General features: G+C 58.8%; 2 protein-coding genes across 3 annotated transcripts in view; one reads left to right on the plus strand and one right to left on the minus strand.

Annotated features, from left to right (window-relative positions):
• Positions 1–4,946, plus strand: part of IGHMBP2 (immunoglobulin mu DNA binding protein 2) — a 32,106-nt gene extending 27,160 nt beyond the window's left edge. Inside the window, exons 13-15 of the mRNA XM_054066786.1 lie at positions 948–1,766; positions 2,080–2,264; positions 4,467–4,946. Of these exons, the coding sequence (XP_053922761.1) occupies positions 948–1,766; positions 2,080–2,264; positions 4,467–4,664 (1,202 nt within the window). The 3' untranslated portion in view covers positions 4,665–4,946. The remainder of the gene's footprint in view (positions 1–947; positions 1,767–2,079; positions 2,265–4,466) is intronic.
• Positions 4,947–6,862: 1,916 nt separating this feature from the next.
• On the minus strand, positions 6,863–16,880 carry SYT12 (synaptotagmin 12). Of its 2 annotated transcripts, XM_054066787.1 has the most exons (8): positions 16,776–16,880; positions 13,518–13,582; positions 11,849–12,045; positions 10,689–11,081; positions 8,532–8,747; positions 8,338–8,458; positions 7,678–7,811; positions 6,863–7,399 (listed from the first exon to the last, which is right to left on the minus strand). In XM_054066787.1, exons 1-8 carry the CDS (start codon positions 16,799–16,801, stop codon positions 7,226–7,228), a joined length of 1,326 nt encoding a protein of 441 aa, XP_053922762.1. In that variant the 5' UTR covers positions 16,802–16,880; the 3' UTR covers positions 6,863–7,225. The 2 variants fall into 2 exon arrangements, with proteins under 2 accessions (XP_053922762.1, XP_053922763.1); XM_054066788.1 differs by lacking the exons at positions 13,518–13,582; positions 16,776–16,880 and adding an exon at positions 12,577–12,929 and having other exon boundaries at positions 6,867–7,399.
• Positions 16,881–20,819: the final 3,939 nt, after the last annotated feature.

Raw genomic sequence — 20,819 nt, forward strand, 5'->3', positions numbered from 1 at the left:
GTGCTGAGCAAAAAGCTGAAAATTCCAGCTTCTTCCTTGGCTTTGGAGCCTGGTTTGGGTCACTTCCCCAAAGAACGCAAGCGGGAGCTGGCAGCACAAGCCACACATGGAAAATGCTTCTGTTGGGAGCAAAATCTAGAGCGGAAAATTGAATTCTTCCCGATCAGCAGCTGCAGTGAAAGTCAAGAGCTGGAAAAAAGCTGCTGCCCTAGAGCTGTGCGGCTCCTTCGATGGAGCCATAAGCCTGGAGGGTTTGTGGCAGCTGGCTCGAGTGGACGGGAGGGCGAGACTCTTTCACACCCAGGGACCCCCTTTCACACCCAGTGACCCAGCCCTCACCGTGCTGCCTTGGCTGCAGACACTGAGGCACTGGGTGTGCACTGGGAGGGCTGGAAGGCAAAAAAGGGGAAAGGATGCACGGAAGGAGGCTTTCATCTTTTTTAAGAAAGCCCAGAGGAAGAGAAGCAGTGTTGAGGGGAGAACGGAGGTGGGGGACAGCACTAAGAATAGTCCTCATTCATGAGTGACTCACCTCACTGTGCAGCAGGAGCTGGTGTCTCCTCCACGAAGGCGTGCAGCCCCAGCCCTCTTCCCTGGATGCCAAAGCTCAGCTCCAGAGCAGGGATCACTCGTTTTCCTGGGGGCACCAGGCAACTTCCCCTGGTGTGTGGGCATGGCTCTGGTCTGCATGGGGCACAAGAAGTGTTGTTAATGCCCTCCAAGACCCTCAGGAGAAATCCATATCGTTTTTGCAGCTGCATTTCCCACTTCAGGGGACGCCAAGGACCTTCACCGCTAGTGCCTGTCCCTCTGCAGGCATTACCAATCTAGAAACCCTCTTGGTGGATTAGAGGAGCAGGATTTGTTGTGGCCCAAGTGCAGGACTCAGCACTCAGCCCTGTTAACCCCTATTCCTCACCCTGTGCCCCTCGATTTCTTTCTTACAGGCGAGGTGGGCTTCCTTGCAGAAGACCGTCGGATAAATGTAGCGGTGACCCGTGCCCGGCGCCATGTGGCTGTCATCTGCGACACCCGCACCGTCAGCAACCAAGCCTTCCTGAAACGCCTGGTGGATTATTTCGGCCAGCACGGGGAGGTGCGCACGGCCTTCGAGTACCTTGACAACATCGCCCCTGAAAACTACGCTCAGGAGGGACGCGGCGAGCGGCAGTGGGGCCTGAAGCTCCCTGCAGCGTCTGAGTCCAAAGCACAGCCGCCTCCTGGGAGGAAACCCAAAGCGGTGGTGCCCAAAGCTACGCGTCCAAAAACAGAAGCACATTTGTCCCCCAACACGAGCGAATCTGGGAGAGACAGCACAGGGACAAAGGACGGTGCCAAGAGATTCAAGGCCATGCTGGTGGCCTTCCTGGAGAGCAGCGAGCCGCAGTTGGATTTCCCCCCATCCCTCAATTCCCATGATCGGATGCTGGTTCACCTCATGGCGGAGGAGTTGGGGCTGCAGCACGTGAGCACCGGTGAAGGGAGGAACCGCTACCTCATCGTTCGCAGGAAGGAACCTGCCGAGCCTGTGCTCCCTCCAGCTTCTCCCCACAGCGAGCAGTGCTCCCCTCCTCAGCCGCAGAATCCCGGCAGGGAAGCTCCTGTTCCTGCCGAGCCAGGAGGAAGCAACAGCAGCCCAGAGAAAGTGGACCTGAAATCGCTGCACCTGGAGAGAGTTCAGAGGGAGAAGGCCAGGCAGGAGGCAGCAAGGAAGGCGCTGGGCCCTCAGGGCAGCGGCAGGAAAAAAGACAAAAGCGAAGCCAAAGGTAGGGCTCGATCTTTGTAACCAACACTGTTAATGGTCGTGCTTGAGTGGATGCAGCTATTTAATCCCTGTGCTTTTGCATCCAGGCCTTGAGATTTGTCTGTGCGTGTGAAACATGGGAGGTGGCTCTAGGAAAGCTCTCATGCTTGTCACTGCAGAGCTGGCAGGAGCGGCATCTCTAGTCCCTCGGGAAGATAGGGGTTGGGTGCCTGGAGGCCTGTTCCTTAAGTCAAAAGAAAAACACTGGGGACCCTTTCCCAGGAAGGTGAATCAACGGCTGGATCTCTTCATCTCTTCCCTTATCTTCTCCCCAGGAAAGCCAGCGCTGAAGAGCACAGCAGGGAGCATGGCAGAGGAAGATATCGACGCTCTGATCTCTGCTGCTGTCAAAGCTGACAACACCTGTGGCTTCCCCCGTTGCAAAGTCAGCGTCACAACCCTGGGGCAGCTCTGCCTGCACTGCAACCGGCGCTACTGCCTCAGCCATCACATCCCGGAGGTACGCTGGCTGCCTGACGGTCTGAGTGCTGAGGGGCTGCAGAGGGGTGGGAGGTGCCAGGCAACAAAGCTTTAGCTGGGAATTCTCCCCATCGAGCTCCCTTGGCAGGATTTCAATTAAAGCAGAACCCTGTCTGCCAGAGCTGCAGGTAGGAAGGGCTGCCAGGCATTCACACATGGGTTCTGTGTGCCTCCTCCTGAGCTTTTTCTTCCCCTCCTCTTGCTTTGTGCCTTTCTTTACCACTTTCTGACATTTACACATCCAGGTCTTACAGATAAAGGCAGAGAGGAGAAAGGAGGAGGCAGAAGCTTAAAGCAGTGACTTGAGGGAGCCTGGACATGCGATTCCCAGCTCTTTGCAGATTCCATTTGCAGCTTGAGGGCAAGTCAAGGCGTGGGCCAGCGTAGAGCTGCCTGCCTAATTTGCAGTTGGGCATTTCCTTAAGTGCCTGGAGCTGATTTGCTCCATGCTGTGCAGCCTCCCGTCCGTACCCACATCCCAGCAGTCCCTCAGCCTCCCTGCGCCACTTCCTTGCTGTGAAGGACTCTGGAGCAGGCGACACCACAGCCTTGTAACGCCCTGCACCTCTGGCGAACAGTGGGGCAATGGCCACTGAACCAACAGATTCTGCAATTTCTGCTTGGCAGCCCTTTCCTTCCAGGCTGGAATGGGAGGAAACAGCTTAAACTGGTATCAGGCTTCATCTTTCTGTTCAGGTGCAGAGGTGGGTGGTTAAGTTAAAGCCTCCAGGGTTATACTTCATGATAAACTGGCTTTGGGGTCTGAGTCCTGGGGGCAAAGCTGATGTAGGCACATGGTGGCTGAGATTTTCCATTCAGCCGCAGCCTCCTGCACCTTATGCTGCATCACCCAGGCTGAGTTCCTCGCTGTGCGGAGCCTCCCCAAGCTCAGCAGTGTTCAGCGCACTGACCTATAAATCCTCAGCACAGATTTTCCCCTTGTCAAGCTCGATCTGTTTCCATGGCAAAGGATGGCTGCGTTTATGGTCAGTCACAACCCAACTGGGATACAGACTGATTTCCTGCAGCATCACCTCTGCCTGCTGCATTGTGAGGACTCTGATGAGAAACAATCAGGAAGATAAAATCCATACCAATGAGTTTTTCCTGCTTTTAAAAGTCCAGCCCTTTTCCCAGATGCTGTCAGACTTCAGTGTGAAATAGCTTTGGATCTCCCACCCATCCCTGCACATACCTGGAGCTGTTTTAAAGGGGCTGGAGCCTCGGCGTACGGAGTGTTCCTGTTCAGGAGGAGCTCCTGGTTCCCCCCTGAGCAGCCCCAGCTGACGAACCCCTCCCCATCCCATAGAGCAGATGCTCTGAGGGCTGCTCAGCCTGTGCTGCGGCACGTACTGGTGCAGGAGTTGGTGCCTGTTGTAAAGCTGGTCTGAGTGTCCATCAGGTACTGCTGGATTCGCTCAGGCAGGAGGCTCGGGAATGCCAGTCCTGTCTGGGAGCTGCAGGCCAGGCAGGTCCCAGCCCTTGACAACCCCATCCGGCAGCACGAGTCGGGACAGGAGGGTTTGTCTGAGCACTCGGAGAACGGTCTGGGATCGTCAGATCAGCTTGTGTTCCCGAGAACAGCAAATGACTCCAGGATGGACCAATAGAAGGAGGAAACTTTTAGGCTCTCTAATTTAGGCCTGAAGGAGATGACTCTGGGTGGGGTTGAACTTAACACACCTTAAACATGACCTAGGCTTCAGCGCAGACTGAGTTTGGAAAAGGTTTGCCTGCACGGAATGAGCATTAACAAAGCTTTTTAATTCCAGGAGGCAGATTGATTACACTGAAGCAGCAGATCATGGCTAAAAAGATCTCTGATTCCCCAAGTCACTTCCCCGCTCTCACTCCTTTGTCCCCAAGTCTCTGTTTCATTCCTAGCTCTCATGCGGGATCCGGAAGAGATCCTGCAGTTCCCATCAGGAGTGTGAGCTCCCCCCAGATGCTTCAGGTTCTGGAAGGAACCAAAAGACATCCAGAAATCGATTGACCTGCCATGCAGATTGCAGGAGGAGAAACATTGCCTTTACATACTGTTTTCTGTTAGAGGGGCTGTAAATAAATGGGAGATGGTTTTAGCGGAATGGGAAGCAGGGGGAAGAGGAATTCCAGGCTCAGTTCCCATGTGGGCGATGGCTGCCCTGTCTCCCCCTGCCACCAGTGTCCATTCTCTCCGCAGGTTCATGGCTGCGGGGAGAAGGCCAAGGCCCACGCACGGCAGAGGATTAGCAGGGAGGGGGTTCTCTATCCTGGGAGCGGCTCCAAAGACAAATCCCTGGACCCAGCCACAAGAGCGCATCTCCAACGGCGCCTGGACAAGAAGCTCAGCGAGCTGACCAGCCAAAGGAAGAGCAAAAAGAAAGACAGAGAGAAATGAGGAGCCCAAATGCTACTTTTTGACCTTGAAGTCACGGGTCTAAGTCCCGACACCAAAGATGCTGCTCATTAAAACTACGGTGCTGAGCCGAACCGAGGAAAACGTGAGCATTCGGTTTTGGTGGCAGACAGCTTGGAGCCAGTGTGCCCAAATACAGAGTCACTGGGCTTCCCCAAACCGCAGAGCGGAGACAGAGGAAGGCGAGTGGCTGGCTTTGTCCAGTTCCCCTTATTGACAAAGCACTGGTGCACGTGGAGAGGCCGGAGGGTGCTGGTAGGGATGGGAATTAAAGCCGCTAAAGCCATCAGCTCTCACTGTGACCTTTTTCCCTGCTATGCTAAAAGGTAAATGAGAGCAGGAACATGGGTGGAACAGAAAACCCCAATGACCCTCACCTCCAGGGAGGAGAGCTGAGAAGACAGACACCTCTGGCTCCCTTGCCCCAGTGCCCCAACCATCGGAGCGCGGCTTGGATTCAGAGTGGTCTGGGGTGTCCACACAGCAGCCAGCAAGACCCAGCGCTCCAGGTGGCCCCTGTGGAGCAGAGCTGGGCTGCACCCCTCCCTGCCGCACAGAGAGGCTCAGCCCTGCTGCAGGATGTGGCCCCTGCAGGGCTTAGCCCTGCTCCGGGGCTGCGTGGGGATGGAGAGGCCTCCACTCCTTACCTCACTGCTCTGAAACGCCCAGCCGGCTGCTCCAGGCGAGCTGCCAGCCCCTGCCTCCACTCGCATCCCTCCCAGCACTGCTGGCGAGGGCTCTCCCTCCTCGCTGGGCACTGTGTCCTTCCCAGACCTGCCGGGGAAAGGAGTTTCTCCCTGTCAGGCCCTTCCTGCAAAGCTCCTTGGAGGCCGATGTCCACTGGGAAAGCCCACAGCGGGAAGGCAGGTTCTTCAGGGTCATTCAGTGTACTCAGCATCGTCTGTCCCTGCTGGACCCATTCCCTGATCCTGTTCCAAACCCAGTCCATCTCCCCCTTTGTTTGCCACCTGCTGATCCTCTTCTCCAAAGCCTCTCTCTGTCCTCCCCAGCCCCTGCCCCATCCACTCAGTGATTCCGAGCCATGCGTCAGCCTGTGGAGCGATGGCACCGGTTCCCGTGGCAGCAGATGGGACACGGGTCCTCCTGGAGGGAGAGGCGTGAGAATCTGTGCCGGGCGTATTGGGGGCCAAGAGCCAGAGCGGCGCCTGCGAGGGCTGCGAAGGAGGAGGACGCGGCCTCGCGGCCTCGTCCCAGTGCGAGGGCAGGCAGAGCCAACAGGAAGGTCGCTTCCACTCAGGCCACAGTGCTTGTCAGCAGAGATAAAGGGTTTTTTGATCCTTTTTTTCCTGCTCACATCATTGAAGCAGACCCATCCCTGCCCACCCTTCAGCTCTGGATCTCTGCACCCCCATGTTTCCCTGCCTGGCTCTCCTCCACCGGGGTTCCACGGACAGGGGAAAGCCGAGGCTGCAGTGCGAGTGAGGGCAGTGTCCCCGGTGCAGCCGCTGCCCACCCGCACAGCCCCCAGAGCCCTCCACCATCACCCTCCAGAAAACAGAGGGGCCATCGGCTCCCAAAAACCCAAACCTCACCCAGGGCTGGCCCTTGCATGGGTGGTCAGAATCCAAATGGATTTATCCCTTCCTTCCTCCTGAAACAGAAACAGGAGTTGGGCTTAAAAACAATGAAATCGGGGGTGTCTGGTCTCTGGCTCCGGTCACAGCGCAAAGATGTTCACTCTGCACCCAAATTTAGGCTAAAACTTGGGATGAGCGAGTCAAAGGGTGACTCAGAGACCAGAGGCTGTAAAAAAAAAAACGCCTGGTCATGAGATTTGGGTTAAAAGGGCAGGAATTTGCTGTGCCCTGAGGGTGAGTTTAGACAGGCAAAGGGGCTGGGGTGGAAAAAGCTGATCCCAATCACAGTTGGACCTTTAGGAGATGACTGGAAAACGACTTGTCCGGTCCAGATCCCGCTCTGCAGCAGTGAAGCCATGGGCAGGGATTTGCTCTGCTTGAAAAAGGTGGGTTAAAACCCAAATATGAGAACAATCGCCTCTCCTGCTGCTACTTCGCCCTTGTTCCATTTCAGTGCACTAAAACCTTCTGAATCCCAGCAGGAAAACCACACGTGCCGAGAGAAACCACACCGTGCCAGCACTTTATCAGCCCCCGAGCCATTCCCACCCCCTTCGACCAAAACCTGCCCTCCATAGAACCCCCTTCTCCCTGGAGCCCTGGGTCCTCGTTTGGGGGCACCACGGATTCCGAGGTGCTCCAAGGAGCACACGGGATGCTCAGGAGCCCGGCTGGCAGCCGGGCAGCAGTTTGGGTCCATTGGAAGGGAGGGCTCCTTTCCCAGCAGGCCCGTTCCCCCGGGTGGGCAGAGACGCAGTCGAGGATCCGCTCCAGCCTCCAAGTGTGTTGGCAGCTCCGGCCACGCCGGCAGCGCTGCCTTCTCAGTGCGGCAAAGTCTTGCTCGGCCCCTGCCCGGCTGCCGTCACGGTGCTTGGCGAGCGCACAGCCGAGCCCCTCTCTGCCTGTGCCGGGGCGCGGGACCCTGGGGACGCCCCCGCCAGCAGCTTAGTTTCTCCGGAGCGGGTGCCACATGGAGACGGGCTTCCTCAGCGTGGCCAGCATCTGGTTCCAGTGCGTGATGCCCATGCCACTGGCTGCTGGGCCGATGAGGACGTGGCCCGTGTTGTCGGCGTGGCCATCCTCGCCGCACTCGGCCACCGTCACCCGTAGGGACAGGTCCTGCGGGAAGCACAAGGGCATCGCAGGGGTCCAGCATAGAGCGGTGGCTGCATTGACACCGTCCCTGTGGATCCGCAGCTCCCGTCCCTCCCCAACCAGACCTGGGCACGCAAACGTCCCTCTATGCTTCCCTCGGAATCACCCAACCCACGCATTCCCATGGACACCCACCCATCCCAAAACCCCCTGCCCCATGCACTCATCCCCCCATCCCACCCACGGCTCCCCCAGGGCCCGCACTAGCGCAGGGATTTGGGACCCCCGGAGCCAGGACAGACCTGGAGCACGATGGCCGGCACCGAGAAAATCATGGCCTCGTTGAACACGGGGTTGGTGTCATCCCTCTTCACCGCTGTCTTCTTCTTGCTGATCTTCCTCCCGTCCTGCAGCAGGTACACCTTGACGAAGGGATCTGGTTGGGGTGGGAGAGAGGAAAAACCCAGGGTCAGGCATGCATTTCCCCTGCGATACAGAGAAACCATGTCTGGAGGACCTTCCTGGTGGGTCTGACCTCAATGGGAGCTGCCCCAATAAACCCCTCCACAGCTCCCAGAAAGAGGTTGTGGTGAGGTGGGTGCTGATCTCCCAAGGAACAGGCGATGGGACGAGCAAACGGCCTCAAGTTGCACCAGGGCAGGTTTAGATATCAGGGAACGTTTCATTACTGACCGTGGTGAAGCCCTGGCAGAGGCTGCCCAGGGCAGCGGTGGAGTCCCCATCCATGGGTGAGGACTGTGTAGATGCGGCACTTTGGGACATGGTTTAGCAGGCACGGTGGGGTTGTGCTGACGGTTAAACGGACTGAGCTGAGGGGGCTTTTCCAACCTTAATAATTCCATGATTCTAAATATCTGTGTAGGATAAACCAGGATGAAGCCCACCTCCAGCCCGCAGAAGACCAGGAGCCCCCCGCACCCACCAAGCCCCCCAGCCCCAACCTGCGGTCACTTTGCCGTTGGTCCACACGAGGTTCTTGGCTTTGACCACCACCACCGTCAGGCGCTCGGCCGTGGGCAGGTAGCTCAGGGAGAGCAGGATCTCACCCACCGTGTCCACAGCCTGCGGGACACAACACGCCGTCACCCCCCGATCCCAGCCCCGGGGAGAACCCCCCAATGAGCCCCCCACTCGCCTTGTTCATGTCCTGCAGGTAGAGCCAAGCGTTGAAGGGGCGCACAGCCAGGTCCAGGTCGGAGAGCTTGAGCTCGGCCACGCCGGTGCTGACGTTCCTCTCGTCCTCATCGATGCCGAAGACGGAGAAGCGCAGGCTGTTCTCGTCCAGCGCTGCCGGGTCCAGCGGGATGGAGAAGCGCTCGTCGAAGGCCACAGCGTAGGCGCTCCGCTGGATCTGCCACGGGGAAGGGGGGGTGGTTTGGGGCCACATCCGAGTGCGGTTCTCCCATGGGAGCCGCGCGGAGCAGAGAGGGCGGCGCATCCCCTGCCCAGAGGAGCTTTGGGTCCCAGCCTCGGTGGGGACAGTTATTTCCCACCGGAGCACGGCATCCACTCAGCAATTGGAGTGAAAAACGGACTGTTACCTCCGTCACCCATGAATTCTAATTAAAAACTAAGGTTAACGGTGCTCTCGGATGCAGGAGCCGGGCATCCCGGCGGCTCAGGTGTGTGGCTGACTTGGGCACCACAGGATTTATCGAGGGGGTGCAGCCACCAGCCCTGGTCTGAGCCTGAGCCAATGGGCTCCACGAGCCCCAAATGTCCCAAACGCGATGCTTTTTGCCGGACACCGTCCCTGTCACATCGTCACTTGGAGCAAGGCGGCAGCGGCGCGCGGGGCCCCATCCTGCAGGGCACCGGCCACTGCCTGCTCCCGGGGCGCTGGCGGAGGGAACGGCGCTGGAGACTGGGGTTCACTGCCCTGTTTCAGCACCCAAGGCCCTAAAGGAGGCCCCGTGCTCCCACGGGATGGGAAGCCACAGCCTTGGATGCACAAGCAGAGCAAGCAGCTCCTCATCTGAAGGGAAAAGGGGTCCCAGGGAACTCCTTGGGCTGCAGCATCCCAACAGCCACAGCACGGAGATGGTTCCTCTCATCCCATGGACCTTCTCACGCTTGACTGCTTCCAGACTTGCTCCATCCCCAGGATGAAGGTGGGATTTTCCATCACCTCCTTCCTAGCACGGCAATCCCACGCTCTTCCAACTTCTAACACTGATCCCTGGAGTCTCCGGGGGATGGAATCATAGAATCCACGATTTGGATTGGAAGGGACCTTAATGACCTTAAAGATCATCCAGTCCCAACCCCCTGCCCTGGATGAAGGTTCCCAAGGGGGAAGAGTAGATTTGCAACTATTGGTCTGTGTTACAGCGCCGACACCTCTTCCTGCGGCCGCTGTTGTCTTTGGGGTGTTGGGATGGAAGGAACAGAAGCGGCTGCTGCTGTTTAAACCCATTCCCGTGAAGCACTCGGGGCACAGAACCGGGCGGGTCTGCACGACTCGTCTCGGGGCAGCAGAAGGCGGCAAACAGCGCTGGTGAATTATAAATAACGGAGCTAAATAATGAATCTCTCCGGGGCATCAATAAAGAGCCTGAAGGCTGGGTAGGAAAATGCTCCTAAAAGGGCGCTGTGGAATATTTGAAGGCGGTGGTTTCGTGCTCTCTGGAACGGCTCCTCCAGCCCAAAGGGTTGCTTTGGCAGGATGAAGCCTTCCGTTCCTTGCTGGAATATCCTGATCAAATCAAACTGACCCTGAGCTCTGTAAAATACGAGGTTCCTGCTTTGCGAGAGTGGCATTTGAGGCACCTAAAAAGGGAGGTTTCACCCCAAACCACCCCTGGCTCAGCACCAGCTGCCCGGCTCCCCAACCGCCGCGTCCTGCGCAGGGAGGGGAAGGATGCGGCCGCTGCAGACAGAAGAGGTGGCTGCGGGCGCTGTGCTCGGGCTCCATTTGGGTGAACCGTGTGTGTGGGGACGCAGCCGACGCCGGCAGCAAAACACCCCCTCTCCCCAAATCCTGCCCCCTCCGTGTCCTGCAGCAGCCCCCGAGCAGGGAAGGTCTGGCAGGAAAACTTGCTCAGAGACAAAGAAAGCATCACCCATCCCAGTCAAGAGAGAGAAGTCCCTGCACAAACCCACCTGGGACCCCTCTGCACCGCAGAATGGTGGAAATCACCCGAGCAAAATGCACCCAACGCATCTGGACCTCCCAGCTCTGCAGAGCCCATCGCCATCCCACCTCCCAGAGGTGGCCCGGGGACCTCGGCCAAGGGACGTCACGACCCAGAGGCGCAGGCTGCGAGCACGGGGCTCGGGGCGAGCGGCTCACCCGGGAGATGCCGACGATCTGCTCGGCGGGGAGCAGGCTGATGCGCATGAAGCAGGACTCGAAGCGGGCGTCCTCCTTCTCCAGCAGGTCCTTACCCTGCAGCAGCGTCACGTGCAAGGTGGCCGCCTTCGCGTCATACTCCATGGAGACCTCCACCTGCCCCACCGTGAAGTCCTGCCCAAAGTTGTTCCCGATGGAGGAGATGGAGCTGAGGGAGTCGGCCGAGATGGATTTCTTCAAGGGGCCGTAGGCGGCCAGGCCCAGGTCTCTGCTCATCAGCTCCAGGCTCCCCAGCTCGTTGATGCTCTCGAAGGTGTCGTCCGCCCGCAGGCTGCCCTTGCGGCTGGGGCAGCTCCTATCCAGCGGCCTCTGCGAGCCCGGGGCCATCGCTCGCTGCCAACAGGGAAAGGAGAAACCAGGCGATGTGATTCCGTCCCTGCAAACGGCGGCGGGGCCAGCTGGGATGCACCAGCGCCCGTCTGGACGCTGCACAGCTCCCGCGCGGCCTCGAGCTGCTGCTGCAGCGAACCCTGCGCCTACTGCAGCCCCCAGAGCTGCTCCCGCGGCACCAGCTCCTCGCCCACGGCTTTTCATGGCATCCTGGAGTGGTTTGGGCTGGAAGGGACCTCCAAGCCCATCCAGTCCCACCCCTGCCATGGGCAGGGACACCTCCCACTGGATCAGGGGCTCCAAGCCCCATCCAACCTGGCCTTGAACCCCTCCAGGGATGGGGCAGCCACCACTGCTCTGGGCACCCTGGGCCAGGGCCTCCCCACCTGAACAGCAAAACAGTTCTGCCTCAGATCTCATCTCAGTCTCCCCTCTTTCAGCTCCAAACCGTTCCCCTCATCCCATCCCTGCCCTCCCTGATCCAGAGCCCCTCCCCAGCTTTCCCGGAGCCCCTTTCAGCCCTGGAAGCTGCTCTGAGGTCTCCCCACAGCCTTCTCTTCTCCAGGATGAACAGCCCCAACTCTCCCAGCCTGGCCTCGGACAGGAGCTGCTCAGCCCTCGGATCATCTCCGTGGCCTCCTCTGCCCTCGCTCCAACAGCTCCATGTCCTTTTCCACCCTTTTCCAAACTTCCCACCCTTTTCCAAACTTGCCACCCTTTCCCCCCAGAGACAGAAGTGAACCCCCAACATCCCCCCCCCCCCTTTTTACCTTGTGTTTGGAGTCCGCGTACGCCGCCCCGTACTTCTGCTCCAGGTACCGGTAGTCGTAGTTGGGGAAGGGGGACGGTGCCGGGTAGCTGCCGGAGCGCCAGAGCTTCCAGAGGTTGACGGCCGCGATCCCCAGCAGCGCCAGGGCACCGGCGGCGTAGATGCCGATCTCCCAGCGAGGTGGGCTCGTGGCGAGGGCTGGGGGAGAAGAGGCACCGTCAGCCGGCCATGACCTCATCCTTAGCTCCTTCCGCACCAGAAACCCGGCTCTGAGCTACGGGATCGGCCACGGTGGGGATAACCCACGGCGTTGCACCCGGGCAGACGTGCTCAGGCAGCGGCTTTGCGAGCCAAAAGCATCCCAGTCCTCGCTTGGGGAGGTGGGAACACAGGAATCGCAGCCCCTCTCCCCAGCGAGCGAGGAAAATCGGTGAGTCCCGGGGTCCCATCACCACCTACGGACACATTCCGCTTCCAGATGTGCTCAGTGCACATCTGCATCTCTCTCCCCATCCATGAACCCTTCCTGCTGCCTGGAAAATCCGGGAAGGGGTCGGGGGCGGGGAGGAAGTAAACCAAAATCCAAGCGGAAAGCTTTTGGGAATAGGGAAAAAGCGCCCTGCGATGCCGGGAGGAGGAAGCCTGGCGTGCGGCTGCAGCGCCGGAGCGCTGAGCAGCGCTGCTGCATTGCACCAGCCTCCATCACAGCAGCGACGGACCAGCACCCACCGCTCAGCCGACACCGAAAAAAGGGGAAAACCAAGGATTTCTCATTGCAGAGCGGTGCTGGGGAGCCCTCCCGCGTCACACTCGGCGCTCCCTCCTTCAGCAGCGGCTCCAGAGCAGAAGAAGCCCAAGGAAGGCTTCTTCCCACACGGCATCCGAGCGGAGGGACAGCCCTCTGCTCCCCAAACCTCCGGGAGGGAGAGAAGGGACCGATTCGTGCCCAGGACACCGAACTGTGACCCCTCCAGAGGGTCAGTGGGTTAAAGCCTCGGGGCAGGAGCCAAGTCCTGCTTCCTCCACCCCAACCCAAACCCCTTTGGGGCTGTGATTTATCCCCGCATCCCCGGCTGAGGATGCTGCGAAGCGCTGCAGCTTTCTAGGGCGCTCCCACGCACCGGGGTGCGCGGTACAGCTCAGCACCAGGCAGTTCAGCCGCTCCTGCTGCAAACTGGGGCAAAATAACCCTTCACTGGCCCTGCACAACCCCGGGGACAAACCCCAGCTGTGCTGCACACCCGCCTCCCCCCACGCCTGACCGTTTCTGGGGCAGAACAGGTGGTGTTGGAAACCGGGGTCGGGTTTAAGGGTTCAACACTTGCATTCGGAACCCAAACCCCATGGGTGTGCACATGGAGTGCTCCGGCAGGGAGCAGCGAGGACTGGGAAACCCTCCCAGAGCAGCGGAGTGGGCAAACCCTGCCCAGCTCTGCTCCCCCAACCCCTGCCCAGCTCTGCCCCCCAAACCCTGCCCAGCTCTGCCCCCCAACCCCTGCCCAGCTCTGTCCCCCCAAACCCTGCCCAGCTCTGCTCCCCAAACCCTGCCCAGCTCTGTCCCCCCAACCCCTGCCCAGCTCTGCTCCCCCAAACCCTGCCCAGCTCTGTCCCCCCAACCCTGCCCAGCTCTGCCCCCCAATCCCTTCCCTCGGAGGCTCCATCATACTCACGGCCCGAGCGGTATCGGCTCCCATGGCCGTTGTCCATGGCCAACGCTCCCCGCTCGCCGGGCAGCCTGCAACGCGCGAGATGGGGAGTTAGGAGAAAGGGAGAGAACTGAGCAGCCACTGTTTTGGGGTGGTTTCGCGGGGATGCTCAGTGGCCTCCGCTCCTCTTCCAGGAGCAGCGCAAAGGGGCGCTTCTAAAGCGCCTCATCCCCTCGCAGAGGAGCGAAAGGGGAGCCGCAAAGCCGCATCGTTCATCTCCGGAGCGTTTAATGGGCGACGTTTCCAATCGCTCTGGGCACGGATGCTTCCCCTCCAGGAGCTCTTTAAGCCCTCTGCTGCTTTTCCAACCTCTTTTCCACGTGCGAGCGGAGCAGCCCGAGTTCAGGGCTGCTGCAGGGTTTGGGGGATGCCGTGACCCCGGAATCGATTCCTGCAGCGGGAAAGCCCCACTGCCTTCCTCCCCAACGGGGTTTTCCCAGGTGAGTCCTACGTGAGATCCATCCTAAGCAAGAGGAGGCTGCTGGTCCGTGGGATCCCAGAGAAGGCATCCTGCGATGCCAAGGGGGATTTGGCCAACTCGGGTATTTCCCGCTATGAAAAAGGAGTGGGATCCCCCCAAAACCACCCAGAAAGCAAAATCCAACACCAACTGGGCCAGCAAACCCCTTGCTCCCTAGAATCTGAGAGATGACGGAGCAGGGAACGCTGGAGCGATCCCACAGACCCTGACCCCCAAGCCCAGGGGTGCACCTTCAGCCCCACACTTCACGTGCCCCCCATCGCCGTCAGAGCCCCCCAACTCTCCACAGCCCCAACCGCCTCCCCCTGCGGGAGGAGAACCTGTCTGTGCCTCCGAGGGGCGGCCAACCAGCGACGGACACCAGCTCCCAGCTCCCCTTGGCTGCTCCGGCACCGGGGGGGGATGGACCCCCCAAACCACCCAGCCTGGGCTTTAACCGGCAGAGGTGGGAATTGCAGCACATTAGAGCGTCAAAGAGCAGCCACGCTGTTGGGGGAGCATCGTCTGCAGGGGCCACGCCGCTCCGCTTGGGATGACAGCCAGACGGGGGGTTCTTCCCAATGGAACTGAGTCCCGAAGCCAAACTGGCCAGGAAAGGGCTGGGAGGGGCCCTCAAACTCCTTCCACAGGGAGAAACCTGTGTGTGCAGCGGATAAACAGTGAGAACCCGGCTGAGAACGTGCTAAACTCGTGTCACGTACGGTCTGAGCTCGGCTTAAGGTTCACATTGCTGTTTAGGGCTGGAAATCCACCCGGATATCTCAACAGTGCCACGTGATGGAGATCTACCCAAAACAGCCTCTTCTGATGCCCTGAAAACCACCGCACCTGATCCCGAGGCTCCGTTTCTTTCTGTTTCCCGATGGCTTTTGTTAATATGAAAGCACAGAACTTTTCCAGAACCACTTTCCCTGCAGGAGGGCAAACAGCCCTTCCAAAAACCTTCCAATTTCTTTTTGAAATTGGAGGGAATTTCCACTTTTCCATCTCTTTGACAGGTTTCCCCCCCCCCCCAAAACCATTCTTTTCTAATAAACTCTAATCAGATTTCTATGGCATCACCCAGAGAGCCAGGAGCTGCCGCGGTGCCCGGACGAGGAATTCGCTCGGAGAGGATTTTCCTATTTGCAAAACAATATTAGCGAGCAAACGAAGGTGCTCGGGGAAGGGGTTTATTGCATTTTCTATTAACAACGCTCTTCCCTGTGAGCCTTCACCGAGACGCTCTGTTGTCACCCCCGCCTGCCTTTCCAATCCCTGCCGGGAAAATCAAACCCGAGGGATTCGGAGGGGATGGAGCCGCTCTCCCTGCTCTCAGAGCCCCCGGGTACGGCTGTGCAGACATCCTCCAGCGCCCCGCGGGCCCAAAACTTCACAATCTGAGTTATAAAGTGCAGCAGCGATCTCTGCGTTCCTCCTTCCCTTCTCACCCCAACACCGATCCCCCCAAGCCAGGCTGAACTCTTTTCCCTCCTGCAATTCCCTTCCTCTCTTCCAGCCCAGCCCCTGCTGCTGGCACGCATCCATCCCGGGGCCGAGCGAGGCTTTTCCATCCTTCTCAGGGAAAGCCCTGTCTGGCCTCGATCCACGCAGCGGAAAACCTGGATCGAGTCTGATCGTCAAAAACATGAAAAATGCAACCAAACCTTTGATGAAATGCAAAGATTCAGGCTTTGACCCCCCTTCACCCCGAACTCGCTCACCCATGGCCCTCCCCATCCTGACACCAGACCCGCACCCCGACTGCGCCAGTCCCCCCGATTTGCACCCGAAGACGACTCTGCACCATTCTGCACCTCCACGAGGCTCAGCACGGGAAACGCCGGCTCTGCCACCACCAAGAGCATGGATCCATCCCAACGCCCATCGCTGGTTTACCCGGGCAGGGAACAACCCCCACAATAAGGTTTGGGGCTCCGTGTGGAAGAGTGGGGACACTCCAGGTTTGTGCCCCTGGATCCCATGGGCTCAGGTTGGGATGATCCAGTGCAGGAGGTTTGTGCCCCTGGATCCCATGGGCTCAGGCTGGGATGATCCAGTGCAGGAGGGAGGTTTGTGCTCCTGGATCCCATGGGCTCAGGCTGGGATGATCCAGTGCAGGAGGTTTGTGCCCCTGGATCCCATGGGCTCAGGCTGGGATGCTTCGGGATCGGCTGCCAGGCTTTGCTTCCTTCCCTTTGGAGCTCCGGCTGGGATCCTGCTCACCGCTGCGATGAGCTGGGCGGTCTCAGCACCCTCCAGGCTGGGACGCGCTTTCCCAGGTTTTGCTCCAACCCATCCCAAACCTCCTGGCAAAGCAGCAGAGGAGAAGCACCCCCTCACCTCTCTGCCCCCCGGGAGCCGTCAGGATCGGCCGGGAAAGCCTTTCGCCCCGGTTTCTCCCACCCGGGGCTGACGGAAGGATGCAATGGGCTCCGCTCCGCTGCCCGCGGGCGCTCCTGGACCGCAGTCACGGATTTATGGCATCATTAAGGCTGGAAAAGATCTCTGGGATCATCCAGTGCCCCGGGGGGACGCAGGCAGAGGAATTCCCGGCTCCGGGGGTGGCGAGCAGGAGCCAGGGCAGGGTCTGGGGGGTCCGGAGGCTTTAGGGGGGCTTCAAGGGGGCAGAAGGGGTCTCAGCGCGCAGCTCGGCGGGTTGGCAGCTTCCCAAGGGACGTGGCCGTAAAAAAGACCCTCTCCAGCCCCAGCGGGGGCGCTGCCAGCCCCCCCCCCCCCCCCCCCGGACCCGCCGCACTCACCGCTCCTCGGGCAGAAGCGGCCGCATCTCGCGGTGCCGCCGGCGCTGAGCGCCCCCCGCGCTGCCCGGGACGGGGATCGCCGCCCTCTGCTCCTCCCCCGGCACCGCCTCCCTCCCACACCGGGATTTCGACCCTCCCCCTACACCCCCCCCCGGACCACCTTTCCCATCTGGACCGCATCCCCTCCTTTGCCTCCCAAAGGATGCTGCTCCCCTCCCTAAATCCACCCGGAATCCATGATCATCACCCGGGAGCCAAATCCTTGGATCCCCGCCTCTCCCTAACGCAGGCTTCCAGGCAGAGATCCGAGGGTTTGGCTCCTGGGATCTGCACATCATCGCCCGGGAGCCGAATTCCTGCATCCCTAACACAGGCTTCCAGACAGGGATCCAAGGATTTGGCTCCTGGGTGCCGCTCTCCTCCTCAAAGCCATTTGGGGTCCACAAGCCATCACCCGAGAACCAAATCCTTGGATCATGCAAGGCTTCAGGCTGAAGGGAAGGGGACACGAGCCTCCTCCCTCCCCATCCCACTGCGGCCCCGGGTGGAACTGGAGCTGCCCAGTGGCTCTGCCACCTCACAAAGCAAAGCCATTGGAGTTCCAACTGGTTTTCCCATGTTTTTTTTCCTCCCACTGGAGATCTTCCCTCTTCCCTTATCCTACCTCATCTTCAGAGCCGGCTTCAGCCTCTCACCTCGCACACCAGCGCAGGCTCCAGAGGAGCAGGCAGAAACAGCAACAGGTTCCCTTTGATTATTGGTTTGAGTTTTTTTTCCCAATTTGAGCACAATTTTGTGGGGAAAACCCACCTCAAGGCAGGACAGACTCCACTGGCACAGAGCGTGAGGCACTCCGAAGGACCTGCATCCAGAGGAACACCCGCAGGGTCAGCTTACCAGCTCCTGTGCTGGGTCCACCACGGAGTGACAGCACTGGGAGATGGTCCATGATTTTCCTGCAGGGATCAGGGCACTCCCACACGAGGACCAGATCTTGTTCCAGGTCCCCGATCCCCGACAGATGTTTGCAGAGGTGGGAGACTGCTGCTCCTCTCATGTCCATCACTTGACGCCACCCCAGATGTTGTGGGGTTTATCAGCAGTCTTTTCCTCTGCTGCTTTTGAGGTCTTCCCTGAGAGATGATCCCAAACAGATCCTTAAATCCAGGCAAGACTGCAGCGATGCAACACCACATGCTGGTCTGTAAGGGAAGGGCTGAGACCGCCCAGACACTCACTGCATCACGTGCGGCCCAAGCCCAGCTCAGAGCAGGAAGACCACGCTGGAAATGTAATGGGAGAGGCAAATTCCGAATTACAGCAGCGGACCAAGGGCTTGGAGCATCCACTGCTTTAATGCCCAGGATCCCTTACATTTGCCAGCCCTTCTCCCAGAGGGGAGATCGAATCCCGCTCAGTGGCTGATCCCACAGGCGAGGTGATGAGACAAAGCACGAGCACGCACCCATCGTACAAAGAACACTCCGGCAAACATCGCTTTATTACACAGGTCAGTTATCCAGACTAACCACGACAGCTCTTTAGACAGACGTAGACAAACGAGTCAGTGTTTATGGTTAGGTCCAAGCTCCGGAATCGCCCCTGGGGAACAGGGATTCCTCACCAGTTGTTTCCACAGAGAAGGTGGGTCTTTGGCAGGCAGGGAGGCAGCGCAGATCCTCCCGGGGCACTCCTGCTCCTGCCTGGAGATGGACCCAGGAGGCTGCGCTGCACAGAGACCGGAGCGGGGCACGGAGCTAATCAGACAGAACGGAGATAAACCGACCCCAGCCTCGCTCAGCCGGGGCGACACGAGCACAACACACTGAGACGAGCTACCAAACAACCGGTTCACATTTCGTACGACGAGTCTAAAGCTGGAACTAGAACAACTCCGGGTGAAAGGCATAGGAATAAATAATGCTCAACTCGGCACTCTGCCCATTTACAACCTGTCGGCATCTACTCGCGCAGCCGTACGATCCTCACTACCTCACAGCAGCAAACACTATCACCTAAGAGCAGCTGGCGCGCTCGCCACAGTGGACTGGACACACTCGAGAGGTGCCCGAAGCTGCCTCTCATCCTGGTCTCCCTCCTTCTGCGCCTGCTGAGCAGCAGAGGCAGCCCCGGCCCGAACTCTGCTTGTGTGGAGGTTGTGGATGTCCCCTCCATGGAGGCCTTCAAGGCCAGGCTGGATGGGGCCTTATCAGCCTGGTCTGGTAGGATGCGCTCCGAGGTCCCTTCCAACCCAAACCATCCCATGATTCTACGATTCATCTGCCGAGCTCTCCAGACACAGCCAAACCACTGGATTGAAAAGCCCGGCTGCTCAGTGCCCACTCCTTACATTGGGAAGGATGTGGGTCACCATAAACACGGGGAAACGCAGACTTTGGTTACCAAAGCAGATCGAAAGTGCAGATGTTTGCTCATCAGCAGCTCTGCCAGTCTCCTGCCACTCCAAGAGTCAGGGGTTCCTTTGTCAGAAGTTTACTGGGGGGTTGTGTCACTTTTCTGGATAAATACTTCCCTGAAAAATACCCTGTAGCAGCCAGATTAGGTCACAGTACTTCAAAAATGAAAGGGTTCTGGTTACGTCAGCACCTCGGACGCCAAAGCAAAGGCTCGGAGCGGAGGTTACAGAATCAATGCTCAGTGCAGCAATCACAGTTTGGAATAATGACCTGGAAAAAATGCAGCCAAGGTTTGCAATTTCTTTTCCAAGATGCTGAGTCACCAGCAAAACGCTCTCCAGCATGGCCTGCGGACCTCGGCTGCTGCCCAGCACTTGGGGAGGGCAAACCATGCAAGAGCGATGCACCCTGCCTGTGCTGGCACCCACCGTTCGGAAAGAGCGATGCACCCTGCCTGTGCTGGCACCCAGCGCTCGGAAAGAGCGATGCACCCTCCCTGTGCTGGCACCCAGCGCTCGGAAAGAGCGATGCACCCTGCCTGTGCTGGCACCCAGCGCTCGGAAAGAGCGACGCACCCTGCCTGTGCTGGCACCCAGCGCTTGGAAAGAGCGACGCACCCTGCCTGTGCTGGCACCCAGCGCTCAGAGAGCGATGCACCCTGCCTGTGCTGGCACCCAGCGCTCAGAGAGCGATGCACCCTGCCTGTGCTGGCACCCAGCACTCAGAAAGAGCGACGCACCCTGCCTGTGCTGGCACTCAGCGCTCGGAAAGAGAGATGACCCCTGCCAGAGTTTGCTCTGTCAGGGACAGCGGCACGTTAACAGCTTTGTGCGTGACTGCAGAGAACGTCTCTTCCTCCTTGGCCTTGGGAATCACTCAGCCTGGAGTTACCCTGGGAAGAACAGAGCGGCTCTGAAGGATGGCAGAGCCTGACGTGTCCCAGACAGTGGACACCAAGAGTGAAACCCTCCTGGTAAGCAAACTAGAAGAGCCGAGAATAAGGCAAATAACTTAAGACTGATGGAGTAACTCCCAGTTTTCTGCTTGTAATACATTTTGCTCCACAAGGCAAAGGAAAGGCAGGTTGACCTCTCTTATTTGACCTTCCTTTATACTTGAGGGATGATCAAGACTAAAAGAACAATAAGAAAAAGGACTACAGAGAAGTCGCCTGTCCCCCTAGCACTGCGATACAACGTAAACCTATCGTAGGCTATTCCAGCAGGCAGAAAGTCAGTTTAGAGAAAGGCAGTAACCCTGTAGGACAGGGGCTGTAACAGTAGTGTCTTGTACATCCTGTGCAAGTTACGCAGCTTGTTCGCCAGCTCCAGTTTGTCCATGCTTACCTCGCTGCCGCTCTGGCAAGCGGCGGCTGAACACTTCACCTCATCTTACTCCACAGCTCAAAGCAGTTCCAGCAGGAAGAAAACCATTGCTTGCCTGTATCTGCACACTCCCAACCAGGCATTCCTAATGCCCAAAGGTCAAAATGAAGTCTCACAGTTTCCTGGGAATACCACCTTGATTCCCTTTACACTTTGTCTTAAAGCCCCTTCTCTCCAAACCTGGTTTTCAAGGAAGACATAACACGCTCAAGTGAAGATCCCACCTCGCGGCAGCGGTGTTG

The sequence above is a fragment of the Cuculus canorus genome, chromosome 5 (assembly GCF_017976375.1).
Source record: "Cuculus canorus isolate bCucCan1 chromosome 5, bCucCan1.pri, whole genome shotgun sequence".
Lineage (NCBI taxonomy): Eukaryota > Metazoa > Chordata > Aves > Cuculiformes > Cuculidae > Cuculus > Cuculus canorus.